The sequence below is a fragment of the Rousettus aegyptiacus genome, unplaced genomic scaffold (genome assembly GCF_014176215.1).
Source record: "Rousettus aegyptiacus isolate mRouAeg1 unplaced genomic scaffold, mRouAeg1.p scaffold_m13_p_3, whole genome shotgun sequence".
Classification (NCBI taxonomy): Eukaryota; Metazoa; Chordata; class Mammalia; order Chiroptera; family Pteropodidae; genus Rousettus; species Rousettus aegyptiacus.
The window spans coordinates 164,260,717-164,277,945 of record NW_023416306.1 but is presented as its reverse complement, the minus strand read 5'-3'; the positions used below and the strand labels follow the sequence as shown (position 1 = coordinate 164,277,945).

General features: G+C 45.5%; 1 protein-coding gene across 3 annotated transcripts in view; it reads left to right on the top strand.

Annotated features, from left to right (window-relative positions):
- The window catches only part of TTC7B (tetratricopeptide repeat domain 7B), a 213,307-nt gene that overhangs the window by 70,193 nt on the left and 125,885 nt on the right, over positions 1–17,229 (top strand). For all 3 annotated transcript variants that reach the window (XM_036218147.1, XM_036218146.1, XM_036218148.1), the window contains one exon: positions 12,605–12,683. In XM_036218147.1, coding sequence (XP_036074040.1) covers positions 12,605–12,683 — 79 coding nt within the window. The remainder of the gene's footprint in view (positions 1–12,604; positions 12,684–17,229) is intronic.

The following is a 17,229-nucleotide window of genomic DNA, read 5'->3' as shown; positions in this document are numbered from 1 at the left end:
GAGGCGGAGCTGAGGCGGTGATGCTAGCGCTGGGGAGCGGCGGCACATACAGCTTCTCCTGCTCACCTGCCACGCACCTCCTGCTGTGCGGCCTGGTTCCTAACAGGCCACAAGCTGGTACTGGTGTGTGGCCCGGGGGTTTGGGGACCCCTGACCTAAAGAGTTCTTTATGCCTATTTGCAATCAGACCTCACTCTCACCCCAACCCCAGGCGACCACGTATCTGTTATTTGTCTCTGTAGACATACATGTCTTTTCTAGAAATTTTACATAAATGGAATCATAGACTATGTAGGGTTTTGTGTCTTGCTTCTTTCACTTCATATAATGTTTTTGAGGTTCGCCCACATTGTAGCATGTATCAGCAGGTCATTACTTTTTTTTTTTTTTTTTTTTGCCAAGTAGCTATGCCATCAAGTGGATATGCTGCATTTTGTTCATCCATTCACCATGTAACGAACATTTGGATTGTTTACAGTTTTGGCTGTTATGTTTGACTAATGCTGCTACGAACATTCACGGACAGACCTTCCTGTGGACATTTAAGATGTAGAGTCAAAGGAGTAGAACCGATGGGTCATATGATAAGGTTGTTTGACTTTTTAAGAAACTGCCAAGCTGTTTTCCAAAGCAGCCGTACCATTCTACATTCCCACCAGCGGTGTATGAGAGTTCCCGTTTCTTTCCATTCTCTTCGGCCCTTGGTTTGTCGGTTTTTAAGTTGGGGCCAGTCTAGTGGGTGCGTAGTGGTATCTCATTGTAATTTTAATTTGCATTTCCCTGATGATTAGCGATGTCCAGCAGCTTCTCATGTGCTGGTTAGCTGTTCTTACATCTTCTGCGGCAAAACATTTATTCAGATGTTTTCCCTGTTTTCAATTGGGTTGTCTTCTTATTATCAAGTTATAAGAGTTCTTTATATATTCTCAATAAAAGTCTTTTATCAGATATATAGTTTGCAGATATTTTCTGCCACTCTGTGACTTGTATTCGTTTTTAAAATAATGTCATTTAAAGAGGAAAAGTTAGTTTTTATCAATTTTATCAATTTATCAATTTTATTGGTTTATCGATTTTTGTTTGTATGTATCATTGTTTGGTATCATCAAATCTAAGAAATTTTTGCCTAATCAAACTAAGACCGCAAAGATTTTCTCCTGTTTTATCCCAGGACTTTTATAGTTTTAGCTTTTACATGTAGGTCTCTAATCTGTTTTGAGTTGACATTTGTGTATGGTGTGAGGTAAGGGTCTGAGTTAATTTTTTTTTTTTTTTTTTACATCTAGATATCCAGTTTTCTAAGCACCATTGGTTGAAAAGTTTACAGACTACTCTTTTTTTCTGAGCATAGATTACACTGCCCTATTTCTTTGCATGTCTCATAACAAAATATAGCACAATCATGAATTAAAAAATAGGAGAATGCGGATAGTATGTGCAGAAGATGAGTTTTTCAACTTCTCAGTAATCATAACGATGGTGGTATTATTAGTACTGCTATTTCAGAAACATTCTGAGTAAAATAGAATAAAGCGAATGAATACTTATGGAATGTTCTAATTCCTTTATCCCCTGTGTCCTTGAGAATCAAGATTCTTGGTACAGAAGAAAGGCAAAATAGATTTAAGGTAGAAGAAATCAAGGAAAAACTCTCAATGTCCTCAATATGAATGAATGAATTGGAAATATCAGTATGAAATCATGAGGTATCTGTGTGTCTGTATATGTATATATGTGTGCATGTGTGCATATGTACACAGATATACATGTGTATGTGAGTGAGAGAGAGAGAGAGAGAAAAGGAAGGGAAGGACAGAGAGGGGAGGGGAGGTCTGGCTTAGTGAACGACCCAGTAGCAGTGAATATCTCTAGAGCTTAGGTTGGGATCTTGAAGTATCATTTTCAAATGAAAGAAACTTCATTCCAATTCTGGAATAGGAAATAAATAAGATAAGCTTGGAACATCTTTACATACCAGACTGCAAGGAAACTATCAAAAATTTCTAGGGTCATGTTGAAAATATTCAGGCCAAATATCAGACAATTTGAGTTTCAAGAAGGGTCAAAATTGCAACAGACTCATCAAATACATTTAAATTCATGAGCCCCGATTCAGTATCTAGCAAAATAAACAAAAGGAAAGAACCAAACACTTATCCTGCCTTAGTATATGAACTGGAAAACCAAATATTAGATAAAAGGAAACACCTACCTCTAAAATTATTCCAGCTAATAAGTGAAAATGCAGTAAAGACTTAGAATGTCACCATTTTGTAAACACCCAGCGAATGAATGTATCTAACTGCTGAGCATCGAGAACTGCTGGGATTAAAAAAAAAAAAAAAAAAAAAAATGACACCCAGACATGGTATGCCTCCTGCTAAAAGGGTACGTCCCTGGCAAAGTCTTGCAAAGGGGTCAGACCTGAATTGGTCACACCTTGAAATCCAGCTGCCAACTGAAAGAAATACAGAAAACAGGAATACGTCAGATTGTGCCACGGCCGTGCAGTTTTCCATCCAGTGGGAATTTGGGTCAAACAGTTTGGGTTCTTTAACAGATAAATCGTAAGGGAAAGAAAGAGGTCTAAAAAACTGTAGATTAAGAGAGATATTAAAGACTCATCGAATAAGAAAAAAGGTGGCAAGACTAAACTATAGTGTAGGGATGCACACCAGAGTGATTAAGACTTAAGGGAATGGAATGAAGCAGGTACTGTACAAGTCAGGGTAGCAGTTCCTTTTGGATGGAGGGAGGGGCCTGTTAGTTGGGATGGGGAGAATGACAATGGTCTCTTTCTCTCTCTCTGTTTTTTTTTTTTACTTGGATGGTGGTTACAGGGTGTTTGCCTTATAATAATCCTCTAAGCGATATATTTGTTTTATGTGGCTTTCTGTAGCTATATTTTACACAAGAAAGAAATTAAGAAAGAATGAGAAAGGGGCAATAAAAGGGTAGAGCAGTGGCCAGCAGAGGGCAGGGTTGGGGTCCCTGCACTGGGAATCAAGAGGCCAGGGATCTTGGTCTTGGCCCCCGCACTCATTCACGGAGCTGTTGGGCAGGTCTCTCCCTTTGCGTCTCTGGACTCAGTTTCCCTCTCTGGCAGCTGAAGATAATCAAGTCAAGCCGGCCTCATGGGGTTGGTGGAAGAACCATCTGGAATAATGGGCTGGGAGGTGGCGTGGCACTAGTTAGTGTCGTCTCAGAAGACGATGGTGATGCGAGCACCATTTAGCTGTGCAGCTGGGTCTTATTCTGTCCTAGCACGTGAGGACCCAGTCTCTGTCCTGAAGGAGCCGAAAGTCTGAGAGGGGCTTCAAAACAGCTTACTCCCCTGAACAAATGAACTATTCCCCTCACAGATCACACTCGCCCTGCTAATACACTTAGCAAAGCTTTTTTTTTTTTTCCTATACATAGTGCAAAGGTACCGTTGAGCTCACCATCTAGTGAGTGGTTGTGAATTCTGACTGGGTATGGCCACACGTAGGTGTTACATGATGAAAGAATTTAACTTAGAAGCTTGTCCTAATGACTTGCTTCGGACAGACCCATTTCTGTATTGTCATCATTTTGTACGACGCTGTCTTACTTCAGAGTTCTGTTTCCACTGTGCAGCTTAGACCACTCAACAGAAATTTTCCGCTGTCCCTTTGTCATCCACCCCCACTGGAAGGGACCGCGAGTCCCGTCCCTTCTTTAGAACCAAGTGCGTCCAGGTAGAGGCTTCGTCTGGCCCTTGCTTCGTCCATCCTTCCCTGCTTCTCACCTGCCTCCGTGATGCTTTTGCTTCTGTGTCATGGGAGTTAGTTACAGTTTCCAGTTTGTTTGTCTGTGGGCTTCTGCGCGACAGGGATCATCTTCAGCTTTTCTGGGCACTGGGACCAGATCGGGCCCGGGTTCTAATACCAGTTCTTCTGTTCGCGGGCCGTACGATGATCGCTGGCATGTTACATAATTTCTCTGAGCCCTTGTTCCCTCATGTATAAAGCTGCAGAAGGCGCTAAGTCAATACTCGTTAGCTGAGAAGAAAATTTTGACATAGTGTATAATAGAAACCCGTTCTGATTTTGTACTATTTTCTACCAAACCAAAGATACATAAACAGACCAGTGGTTGCTTTTGGCTTTTACTCAATAAATGTTTATCTGTGGGATGGAGGGCCAGATGGTGAGTGGTGGGAGGTAAGCGGGTGCCTGGGGAATGGGATGGTTAACTTGAATTTGAGCGCTGGGCCAGGGACTTTAGAGGGCTCCTCTTATTCCGGCATCAGGAGTAGGCATTCGCCCCATGTCATAGATGAGTAAACAGGCACAGGCGAGTCCCGCTGCCCGAGCTCTCCCCTTCTCAGCGCGCGCCAGGCGTCCGGCGACTTTCCTCTTTGTCACGTTTCCACATGTCTCTCATTCCTTCCTCCCTTCCTTTTCTCCTTCTCCCGATCATTCCCAGCCTTTGCCCTTGTTGTCTTTTTTTTTTTTTATCCCCAACTTATTAGCCTTTCCCAGGCCCAACCCAGTTACCTGGCGCAACCCACGAGAACACGGGAGAATCCCGAATGGTACCGCGCTGCCTCAGAATGAGCAATGCCGCCTAACTTCCCCGGGAAAAAGATCGGAGGCGGTTAATTGCCGATGTGGTGGCAAAGCCCCTTCCTTCCCCAGCAAGTGCATCTGGCCTGCTTCCCACCAGGACACCTGGGGCCCGAGCTCCGCCCTCAGGGTGCTGCCGCCCCCTGTCCACTCACGGCCGCTTCACTCACGGCCGCGGCCTGCTTGGCTCCTGCAGCCATTTGGGCCACTGACCCCTCCCTGTACGTTTAAAGGTCTTTTTTTTTTTTTTTTTTTTTAAACTGAGTCCCTTGGTTTTTTTTTTTTTTTTTTTCCACTAGTCGTAGCCTTGGAAATGTTGTCCCCGGAGATTGTTTTGGAAGTGCAATGCTCCTGTTTTTCTACTCATTGAAAGAGAAGCGAGCATTGCGCTCTCATCCTTGCACTTGACTTTCAGCGTGAATCTCGTGTCCGCCCCTTGGTGACCTTTCCGCCTTCCTCCCTCTCCACAGCCCGGTTGGCTGGATGAACAGGACAGTCAAGAGTCCTTTTGTCCATGCTGCTTACAGTTGATTAGCGTTCGAAGTCATATCGTTAGCAAGACCATTTCCACCTCCTAGATGGTCTTTCGTATACTGTATTTTTGACTTTTAAAATGAATATGAAATTTGCCTGGTGCCCATCAGTGCTCCACGTAACGGACCGTGTCCCTTCTGGTGAGGCAGGTCATTCGGAGCCCCAGCCGCTCCCGCTCTCCACGTGCTAAATCCGCCTGTCTTCCAGTGGCAGCTGGATCCTCAATGGAAGTAAACCATGTTGGTGCCTAGCTTTTCTCTCGTCGTCAGCTTGGTATTACACTTCGGACCACCCAGACCACCCATCTGAGCCTCTAAGCCACCGTGAGTAGCTCAGCCGCCCAAGTTCACATTTTTGAGTTTGGCCGGGCCCTCGTTGACCGATTCAGAACAACCTCCCAACGTGAGCTGCATCAACCGAGGTAGAACACGAAGGATTCGCGCGCCAACACTCAGTTCCTCTAATTCCTCAGCGTTGTGTGTGTCCGTGCCCCTCCCCCAGTGCCTTTGCTAGAGGCTCCAGCACTGTTCGGAGGTGTCGCCGTCATTTCCTGGGAGAGTGGCCGCAGAGCCCCAGAGGAGGAGCTCTTTTCTGTCCTCACGGGACACCAGTTGTCTTTCGTTCTCGACGGCATGGTCAGCTGTCAATCAGTAGCAAAGTGAATGAAAAAAATCCAACCGGGGAATATCTTTTTTATTCTCCAAAATTAAATGACTCCAAAGAAGTAAAACAGACTTTCATGCGCCGGAATTCCAGACCCGTTTCGAGTGGTGGCAGAGTTTTGAGGATAATGGTAATGATAACGGCGAACCCTGGAAAAGCACTTATGACTCATTTGATTCGCACAGCCTGTCTATGAGGTGGGTACATTCGTTGTCATCGTTTTACAGATGAAGGAACCGAGGCACAGACATTCTCCCGAGATCAACAGCTAGTGAGTTGCAAAGCTTGGATCTGAGCCCATAGAGTCTGGCTCCAAAGTCCCTGTGCTATTTTGTCTCTGAGTTTAAGTACATAGATAAGGACATGGACGTCCAGGTGGACACTTTGAAGAGCAATCCTTGCATGTCAGGTACCGGCTCGCTTGTTGGAAGGATTCTCGAACCGAGGGGACCAACGCGGCGTTAGGCGCTGTGTGGCTCCTAGACTTGAGCTGAGCGTCATCCCAGTTCAAGTTCATGAGGACGCCTGTTGGTCGGCGGGCTCACGAGCGCATCCGCTGTGCACAGGAGGCCCTCGACGTACGTTATTTGAATGAGGATCGATATTGTGTCGCTCATTCGCAAAGGTCGGGAAGGGGGAAGGACGTGAGACGGGGCAAGCCTGTCCGTCTCTCTGAGTTTCCTCGGAGACGCAGGTTTCAGGTGAGTGGGGAGGAACAGCCAGAAGGGCGAGTCGTTCTTTCGCCTGAGATCTCAAGGCAGTCTGTCCAGCGTTTGTCTGTAGACCTTCACCATGCCACGTCGGAAGGGCCTGTCGGCACGTGCCTGTCACGACTCCGAGAAGGGTTTCTGTGCCTCTTTTGGCTTGTACCCCTGCCGCCTGGTGCCTAGCGCCTGCTCAGCACGCTGCCCGCTGCCGGGCTGGCTGACCAAAACGCCGCGCTCACTCTGCTGTTGTCACGAGACGCCTCAGTTGCCGAGGTAGTCAAAAGAATGCCGTTAAGCCTAGTACGACTCTCATTAGGTTTGAAACAAGACTTCCGGAAACTTCGCCTGCTATTCACATCCCAGCATGGATGGCCATCACACCCTCCGTCACCATATCTAGGTTGCAGCTGGCTGGCTTCGATGATCAGAGAGTCCTTTGCTAATGAGGCCAAGGTTGCGGGTTTGATCCCTGACCGCAGCAGGCCATCTGTCTTCACAAATGCATGTCACTGGATACGAGGCAGAGGGTGTGCACAGAGGGAACCAAAACCGGAACCCGTTCTGGGGAAAACAGCTCCCTGACAGCTGGCCAGAAGCGCCCTTTCGGACCGCGAGGGGTGTCTTTTTTCTTTTTCCACTCTCCAGATCTGGGCATCTGGCTTCGACTGCAGACTTTTCCAAACAGTGATACTAACAGTTACATAGATGAAAGGGAAGCTGTTCCCAGGCCTGAGAACTGAGCAATGCGTGACGTATTTCTGGCTTTTTAGGGTTATGGCGTTGATGGCGTCCAGGGTCCCGACGGGCGTGTGTGTCTCATGAAGCAGGAAGTGTCCGCTGCAGACGGAGTTGTCTCTCTTGTAATCAAGAATGCTCTTCTCATCGAGGAGAATGAGAAAGGATTTCAGAACATAAGATCGTACTCACTCTTTTCCTTTATTTGCAGGTGGGGGGGGAGTGGGGGGTGGCGCACAGCTTAGGAAGTGTCACTGGGTGTCTGGTCAGCCTTGTGAGGCAGTCGGGACAAGGAGAAGTAGTTACAAAGAGGGCGATCGTGACTTGGTTGGCAGACAGACGTAAGTACAGATGAAAAGCAGTGTGCCGAGTGCCGTCTCTGCTCGGAAGACGGGTGGACCCGTGGGGAGCACCCAGGGTCGGCGCTTCTGTCTTCCGGAGCACCCAGGAAAACGTTCCCAAGGGTGGCCTCTGACCTGGGCCCTGAAGGAGGACTCAAAGTTCTTCAGGACGCTACAGACGGAGAAAGGAGCATTCGTAAGGCACGCGGGCAGGAAAGTCCCTGAAATGCCTTGTAGGTTTCTTTGAAATCTTGAACCTCTTATCATCCACACAGCTGTCTAGAAGCCGTGAGGCCGGGCGTGTCCAGGGATGTCACTGGTTACAGGTGGGTCACCGTCCCTCGGGCGCCCATGCTACAGTGCCGCTGCGGGCCTGTGGGATGTATTCTGTTTAAGAGAGAGCTTCGATGTGCCACCTGCCCATCCACGTGCGGTGAGAAAGAGGGGACAAGAAACGGCTAGACAATGTACCTCCTTGTGGTCTTGCTTCATTGGGCTCATCGTGGTTCTGAATTTCATTCATTCAATAAATACCTGTCGAGCCCTTTTCTGTATGCCAGGCTGTCTTAGCAAGATCTTGGTCCTCAAAACGCTCACGTTCTTCTAGGGGATGGGGAGCCATCTAAGTTCCCTGAGGCAGGGCGGGTGTACCCTCAGGATGAGCCTCGGACCTGATACCTAAAGTATCAATAATTGTTGAAATAACCTACCACTTAGGAGTTTCTGGAGTGCTAGTTGGTAAAAAGAACATGGAAAAAGCCAAACGATTTCTTAGCTCTAAGAGATCTACCATGTTGACTTATTCTATAAGTGATCTTTAGTTATAAAGTTCTCAACCACTGAGAAGGAACAAAAAAATATTAAACATACTCTGGCAAGGTTACCTTTTCCTTACTACCCAGGAATCTGACATCCAATATGAAAAGTATTTCATTCACATCAGAACTTTGAGTTTACGTTGATATTAAACTTTGTTGATATCCGGTTTAAGTGTATTTGGTGGTCTGGGCCAGACTCTGAGGTCAGAAGATAATCTGGAAGGCCACGTTAAGGGGACACCTTGTATTTTCCTGCCCCACTCTCAAGAAATGAAAAGAGAAATAACAATACAGTATCTTGAACCTGCTGTCAAAGTAGCCGCCCATCACGAGGGGAAGGGTTCTCAGGTCTCCGAGGTTCTCCCAGACTTGGGTTTCCATTTCGATGTTGACTTTGGAGCTCTGGCATCCTTCCCATGTACATTTCCTCCCTTGGTTTGATAGCACAGAGGCCGAGGAGACAGAATTAGTGAACAGAGGATGTGGTTCAGAGTCGTAGAACAGCACAGAGCAAATCCAGGCGCTGCTGTAGGCTTGGACGTAAGAATGTAAGTTTTAGAGACCAGCCTTCCAAAGTGCTGCTGCAGGGCCCAAGGGGTCCAAAGGGAGGCCAAGTGCTGGTGAGTCAGTGCCCTCCCTGGGTGTCTGCAGGAAGTCATGCGTTTTTACTGACCTAAGGGCCAACAGACAAGAACTCAGAAGGAAGATGATGAAACCAGTTAGAAAAGGAAGGAGAGAAGGAAGAAAAATGGGAGTAGGTCAAGGGAGGAGCCAAACGTGTCCCGGTGGAGTGAGTGGGCTGCCCTGTCCTGCCAAGGACAGAGCAGTAGGTTGCCTGGGATTGAGCCAGAGCAAGGCGGTGGGAGCCTGGCCTGAGCTCTGCCTGCTGCGTCGGGGACGGGCAGGGACTCTGGAGAGTGAAAGGAGGGTTTCGCCTGCTCGTCAGGCTGAACAGCCATCTGGGGCTCAAAGGACCAGCTTTCTCCTTGGTAAAATAGCTGAGCTGTTTGGGAACCGTTCCACGTGGAGGGAGACGCACCGAACTCAGGAAGCTTGCCAAAGCGAGGTGCAGGAGGTGAACCCCGAGTGCTGACAGCCTGCCAAAGTGCCCGCCGCTCGAATGTTGGCAAGAACATTCCTTTCGAGAATAATGAATTCTGACATCACTGCGCTCTCTGTCAAGGTTGTTGAGATGTAATTAGTGACCTAATGTCAGGGGTCTGTGGAAGCCCTCGGAACCAGGGACATTCCTTGGCTCTGTTCTCTGCATTTTGGAGTGGCATTTTGAAGCAACAGTTCCTTCTAGATGTTTAATGGATCTCAACATTTGAAGAATTAACTAGTAGTTCAGAGACGTAACCACAATCGTGTGGCTTTTGTCTATTGGGTTATTTCGTAGCATTTAGAATGTAATTCTTGCAAGTTAATTTCCTTTTTTCGTTCCTTTCTAAATAATTTTTTCTTTGCTGCCAACAGTAAAAGTTATTGGTTGAGTAAAATTATGTGACTAAAAAATGTATGAATGGTGTGGGCGTCGATGAGAGTTGTATGTTTTTGCAATTTGAAATACCTTTTCCTTTTTCCTTTTGCCCTCCAGTTCCTCCTCCTTCCTGCTGTCAGGATGGCCTGTGGTTGGACAACCAGCCTCATGGTTGGCCTGGTGGTATCACGTGCATTTGACCAGCACAGCCCCAGGCCGGCCGAGACCTTCTCAGTTACTGCAGATCCTCGGTCTACATGCAGGGTTCTTCCCAGTTAGTGGACGAATTTGATTCCGAATCCCAAGCTCTCTCCAGAAATAAACTAGAAATTGATTTTCTGACTTTTTTTTTTTTTTTTTTTTTGAGAAAAACTCGTCCCTGCTTCCAAGGCGACGTCGGCACTTCGGGAGTGAACATGCCTTTTCATGTGTGCCATCTTGTCAGTCCCGGGGACTTCCTCCAGCCTCCACCAGAGGGCCTCAGTCCTGCACGGGAGGGACCACCTCCCACCCTGCAGGGAGGCGACTTAGGCAGCAGGGGCATTGCCCTTGGACACCAGGCTGCTTCGCCTGGGCCAACGGATTTCCTTCCCAGTCGTTAACCGGTTCCTAGGAGTATCTCGTTAGCTGTGATCACTGGGACGCAGACACTTGTGTTATGTAATATATACTTATTTGCCTATTAATGATATAGAACGTAGACCTGAGCTCTCCCATTCATATTTTCTTCTTTCTTCAAGAGTAGCACTTCAGTTTGAAAACTTACATTTCTTTTGTCCGGGGAAATGACCGAGCGTGATAGAAGGCTCCTGGCTCGCTCTCTTGCTTGGTCTGTGAACCTGAGCAAGGCTTTCCACTTCTGTGTCACGGTGACTAGATAGTGTTGGATCATTTACAGCTAGAATATTCTGTGCCTCTGTAACTGGATAAGTATCTCATTTGTGCAAGGAGGCCAAAGAGACATTCTAAATGACCAATTCCTGTAGCCTGCCCCGAGTTATAATATTTAGATTTGATACTGTTTATTCGAGTCCTAACTTCCGCCCTGGTAAATAGCCCTTTAGACCTAGGTCTCCAATTATGTCGTCACAATCCCACCCCTGTTTCCTACTGTTCAAAATGCCAGTCCTTTTGCACATAGTAGGAGCTTAGTCTGTGATTCTGGAATAAAGTTAGAGTACTGTGTCCTACCTTTCCCTTTTATAGCCGTAGAAATTTCCTCCCCTCCCCCATGTTACTTAAGAGAGCCGAGCTTCAGTCCAAAGCAAATGTACTTTGTTGCCTGTGAACACGGATCTCATAAAAACAAATGAAGGGGAAAGCAAAGTAGATTGCATGTCCCAGGGCCTATTACCTCATTTTTATTCACGTCCCTGTTAGATTTCCTTTAGCGCTGCTTAGAGTCCTGCAGGAGCACGAGCTCCTCTCTTTATGCCGCCATCAAGCTTTTGATCCAACACCATCTGATACGTGTGGGCAAGAGGAACAGGGGAATATTTATGTCTGTGCCAGTAAACCATTATCTTCCAGTTCTGGGGCTCTTCTTGTGAATGAGAGTCCTGGGATGTCATGTAGGTAGAAGATACGAATTAATGGCCCTTGTGAGTGCTTATAACATACAGAACCCACGTCCAGTTTGATTTAATATTGTTGTGCAATTTAAAATGTCATCCGAGAAGAGAGCCAAATACCTAGAGCATCTGCTGCAGCCCGCGGGGCTGGCTGACAGCTTTGCACCGGCTGACCCGCTCTGCGGCGTTTTGGAAAGACGAGATGTGTTCTAATGAGCAGGTTATAAATATCACCAAGTTATGTCATAGGCGGTAGCAGTGCTCAGTGTAAAAGGACCGGCTGGGAAGTGGTCCCAGCTGAGCAGGCCAGGCACAGCTTAAGGAGAGGACAAATGGGGCCTGGATGTATTGACCAGGACATTACTAAAGAATTATTCGTCCCTTAATAAAACGTGTCACCAAGCATGTCTTTGCGAGGGGCGTGGGGCCATGAGATGAGATGTGTTCCGATCACAGCCAGATGGCTCCGAGTTCCACCTTCACACACTACCTTGCAGACGGGGCCTTCGACCCCAAGCTTCGTTTGTCATTGCAGCGTTTGGGGCGGGGGACGGGGGGTGGTTTGATGGGTTTACTGGACAGTGATTTGTGCTCTCAAAGATGCAGAGTGGTTGCGTGGTGGAGCCTCGCATTTTTCATACCTTTTATCTTTGTCTTGCCCGTAAAAATTGCAAGTTACAAGAAGCCTTTAAGCACATCGCATGTGGTGCCTTGTTGATATTCCCATACCCCCTTTGCCACGCACCTGTAAGTGAAAAACATAGATTTCAATACCACTCACCAGAGCAGAAAAGCTACTGAGCCATTGTGAGGCTGAAGACAGACTCTTGAAAGATATCTTCCTTTTCATGGGGGGAGGGGGAGCAGGAGGGGGGAGGTGGAGAGATGGGGGGGTATTTTATTTTGTTTTGTCCTCAGAATTGATTTTCTGACTTTTTTTTTTTTTTTGAGAAAATTTTGTTATGGAAGCACAAAAAACCATCCATCCCAGTTCAAAAATCTTCAGAGTTGAACAAAGATAGACATGTTCAGAAAAAAAAAAAAAATTGTTTGCTGAAAATCTAGCCAACAGCTTTTATGTAGACAAAATGTATTGAAATATGTGTATAAAATATTTAACATTAATACACACCAGATGGAAACCCTGTCAAACTCTGTGCACACAGGAACTTGACGAGAGGAGTCGGGAGATTTCGGGAGCTCCTCAGAGCCGTGGAGACGAGGACAACGCAAAACCTACGCATGGTGAGTGCCGTCATGACGCGAGTGAGGCCCAAAGGGCACGTTCAAGTGTGTTCTTTCTCTCACATGCATATGTGTGTGTGTGTGTGTACATGTGCGCACACACACACACACACACATATATACTTCATTGAGATGCAATTTACATAGCATATAATTCACCCATGGACAGTTAGTGGTTTTTAGTGTATTCACAGACGTGTTCGGCCGTTACTGGTGTTTAATCTCAGAGCCTTTTCATTACTGCCTCTCACCCCCCGCAAAGAAACTCTGCCCCCATGAGCAGTCAAGCTCCACGCTCCCTTTTCTTCAGGCTCCGGCAAGCACTAACTTAATTTCTGTTTCTCTGGATTTGCCTATTTTGGACATTTCATATCAGTGGGATTATATAACATGTGGTCTTTTTGTGACCGGCTCCTTTTACTTAGCATAAGGTTATTAAGATTCATCCATGTCGTAGCCTATGTCGGTACTTCTTTCCTTTTTATTACCAAATAATATTCCATTGTGTGGATGCAACACATTTTATTTATCCATTCATCAGTTGAAGGACATTTGGGTTGTTTCCACATTTTGACCGTTATGAATAATGCTGCTGTGGACATTCTTATGCAAATTCTTATGTAGATATATATGTTCATTTTTCTTGGGTTCATACCTAACAGTGGAATTGCTGGATCATATGATAACTCTATTTGTAACATTTAATAGAGTTTATAGTCTCTTTTCCAAAGCAGGGGCGCCATTTTACATTCCCACCAGACGTTGTAAGGGTTCCAGTTTTTCCACATCCTCTGCAACACTTGTTATTATCTATCTCTTTAGCCATAGCCATCCTAGAGGGTGCGAAGTGCTGTCTCCTTGTGGCTTTGATTTACATTTCCTTGAGCGCTAATGATGTTGGGCATCTTTTCAATTGCTCATCAGTGGTGCTGTCTCCCGAAACATCAGAAATGCATCTTGTGCGGCAGGGAGAATGCAAGCCCTCCCGGATGCCAGTGTGGTGAAAGGGTCATTTGTACGCTCATGAGTCAAACCAAAAACCCAGGGAGAGCAGAGCAGAGTAGATTCTGAGGAGTATCTGGTGGTTTGGCTAATTATATCAACTAGAACGCTCGGAAGAGACGTGCGGAAGCCAGTTAAGTAAACTGGAGAGCAGCTCGGTTCTCCCGTCGACTCGAGTTCTCGCCCTTCCTCGTTGATCCTTTCGCTTTCCTGTCCGGGCAGACGCCTTATTTATACCGCCATCGCTTGCCCTTCAGGGTCTCAGCCGTCGAGTGTTTTGGTAAAGGCCCGGTGTTGGCTAGAAGTTACGCAGACGCCACCTGTCACCGCCGGCGTAGCGAACCCCGGTAAGATGGCCGCGTCTCGTGCCATCCAGGTTGTCATCCCCCCATTCTCACGACTCCTTTAACTCCTGTGAGAGACCACACAGCCGAGGAAGCCCGATGGATTCCTGTCATGATAAATGAAGTCGCATCTTCATTTTGGCATCTCCGGAGTTTTAGATCCAGACCTACAACTCATGGGGCCAGCTGTCTAAGCCATAGGTTTCCTAGAATTATGGGGGGTCGGGGGACAGGTGAGAGGAGATGAGCAACTTTACACACACACCCCACCAAGAACCCACTTGCTCTTCAGTATTTATGTATATATCGATGCGATTTAGAGGTGTCTTTAAGAAATTCAAACAAAACATTTTGATTTGTAGAGTTCTTTAAGAAAAAAAAAAAAAAACCTGTAAAATATGGATAAAAATTATTACCAAATGTCTTTTCTCTGAAATCGATCTACTCCCATCATTCCATAGAACTTCCCAACTGGTCAGTACGAACAGCTTCTTCCAGGATCCGGAAGCACAATGAAAGCGACTGAACATATTGGCAATGTTTCTTGTAATTATTTTAAACGCACGTTTAAAAAGCCAGTCTTTCAAAATTGCTTAAATACGGAGCATTTGTTCGCATTGTTGACTCGCAAAAATATATATGGATTCCTTAAAGAAGCGAATGATTTTTCCTTGTTTAAAGGAAATCGTTAGAATCTGCCCACTGCTTACTTCAATGTTCTTTTTCAGAATCAGAGAATATCTTTCCATTATAAGATTTATGATTTTCAAATCCATGTATTTGAACTAATTACAATCCTGAGAGATAGGGAGATAGGATTCTAAATAGAGAGAGGTTAGGAAGGAAGAGATTTCTTCAACTTTTTCTTGTTGTCGTTGAGAAGTACAGTGAGAGGCTCCCGCAGAAAGTCTGAGTAGACTAGCGCTGCCCCCGGACCTTTCGTTGGTCAGTGTCAACACGAGGGGAGTCACTTTATGTTGTGCTTGAGGTGCAAGTAGACCCTTTGGTCTTGGCCGATGATGCTCACATGACCTAAGTTAAACTGTTTCTGATTCCTTGGGTGCTCAACCGAAGGTCTGCATCAGAATTCACGGAGGAACCACAAAGAAATACACATCCCAACGCCCCGCTCGAAAACGCCTGCTGAGGAGGCCCGGGGCAGGACCCGTGAGTCTGATGGTCTAGTTTCTATGGTGATTCTTCGTCTACCCTCATGGAGAAGCATTTCCTGGGCCTTACGTCCTGGTATCTTGGTTATTACCGGATATCAGAAAGCTTCTCCAGCTAATGGCATTCACAAGACAGTGTCTCCAGCAGCCTTAAGAACTATATGACTCTTTTCAGATTAGCTGTTAATTGCAAATTTGTGATATGCCTACGAGATGGAAAATTTGCTTTGTAAAACTCAGTCTGGCGTGAGACCATAGCAGAGAAGGATTTAAAAGTACATTTACAGCAACCCCTCGCCTAGACAAATACTCCAGAGAATTGAAAGCAGGTGTTTAAACATTCAAACAAAAAGTTGTATACGAATGTTCATAGCAACCCTATTTACAATAGCCAAAAGATGGAAACAGCCCAAATGTCTATCAGCCGATGACTCAATAAGCAAAATATGGTCTAGCCATACAATGGAATATCATTCGGCCATCAAAAGGAATGAAGTTCTGATACATGCTACAGCATGGATGAAACTGGAAAGCATTTTGCTAAGTGAAAAAAAAAACACGAAAAGGCCACACATTATGTGCTTCTATTTACATGACTTACCCAAAGTACGCAAATCTATATAGACAGAAAGTGGAGTAGTGTTTCCCAGGTCTGGGAGGCGGGGGCATGGGGCCTGACTACTCAGGAGAATATGGGCCTTCCTTTTGGATAATGCAGGTGTTCAGGAACTAGATAGCACTGATGTTGTACAACGTTGTGAATGTGCTAGATGCCATTGGATTCCACACTTTAAGTGGTTAAAACGGTGACCTTTATGTCCTGTGGATTTTACCGCAATTTAAAAGATACGTGCAAAGAGGCGCATTTCAGGACCAAGTTTGTACGTAAAAGTTCAAATCTTCTTTCAGGCCCACTTCCCTCCCTTTCTTCCTTTAATCCTGAAAATTCTGAATTGATTCTGCACGCTAAATAAAACTTTAGTATAAAAAATAAAGGTATGATAGATTTTGGTGATCTTGTTGATAATTTCTCATATTTAATCTTCTTCTCTAAACTTCATTTGAGCTTTCAATGAACACAACCAAATATCCTTTCTAATCAGAAGGGCACTGATGAGGTGACATCTTTATAATATGCAGTCACATCAAAACCTCATTTTAAAAGTCTCTCTGGAAGGCAAATACCCTGAGGAAAAATGAGATCTAGCATGAATAGTCTAGTGGTGGACGAGCAAACTGTTTAAGGCAGAAATTTTTATAATTTTAGAATTTTTCCAATGCAGGTATACCCAGAAAATGAAGCTCCTTGTTCATTCTTTTTTGCTTTAACATTTTTTTTTTCTCAGCTATTACGAGTGGAGGTAATTTTTGCTAGTTGATGCCTCCAGCAGAAGTCATTAGCTTATATGACTGCAGTGAGATCAAAATGAAACTATAACGGAAGGTTTAAGAAAACAGTTCAGGAACTGTTTGGGCCCTGGAAATTGTGTTCTTATGAGATCTTTACGGATAGCTCAGTTGGGGATGATAGGATTGATTTAATCTCACATTTATGTAGACATTTAAAGCCATTGGGTCTTACTTGAGAGTAATCAAGAAAATTTGCCTTTACCCAGTGATTATCAGAAACCACTAAGATAGTGATTTGGCTGCACTGAAGTTTCCTTGTGGTGTTTTAAGAGATTTCACATGGATGAAAGCCTAGCAAAGTTCTCTTCTGGAACATACCTATGTAAAAAGTCTCCTTCTCGGGGAAGATCAGCACAAAGAATGCTAAAACCTTGTGGAAAAGCCTATGGTTGACATTTTATTTTGCCACCCCTGGCCGATCATGGGGTAGGTGGCCTGAGGTGCAGTACTTCTTCCATTTCAGAGAGATTTTTTTTCTTTTTCTTTCTTCTTTTTTTAACCTGTCCTCTTCTTTGTCACTGGAAGATTATGAGGTAAATGAGCTGATACGCATCAGTCAACAAAGCAGCCCTCCTCCAGCCATCGTACCTGGTGTGGTTCCAGGCAGTGTTGCTGCAGGGA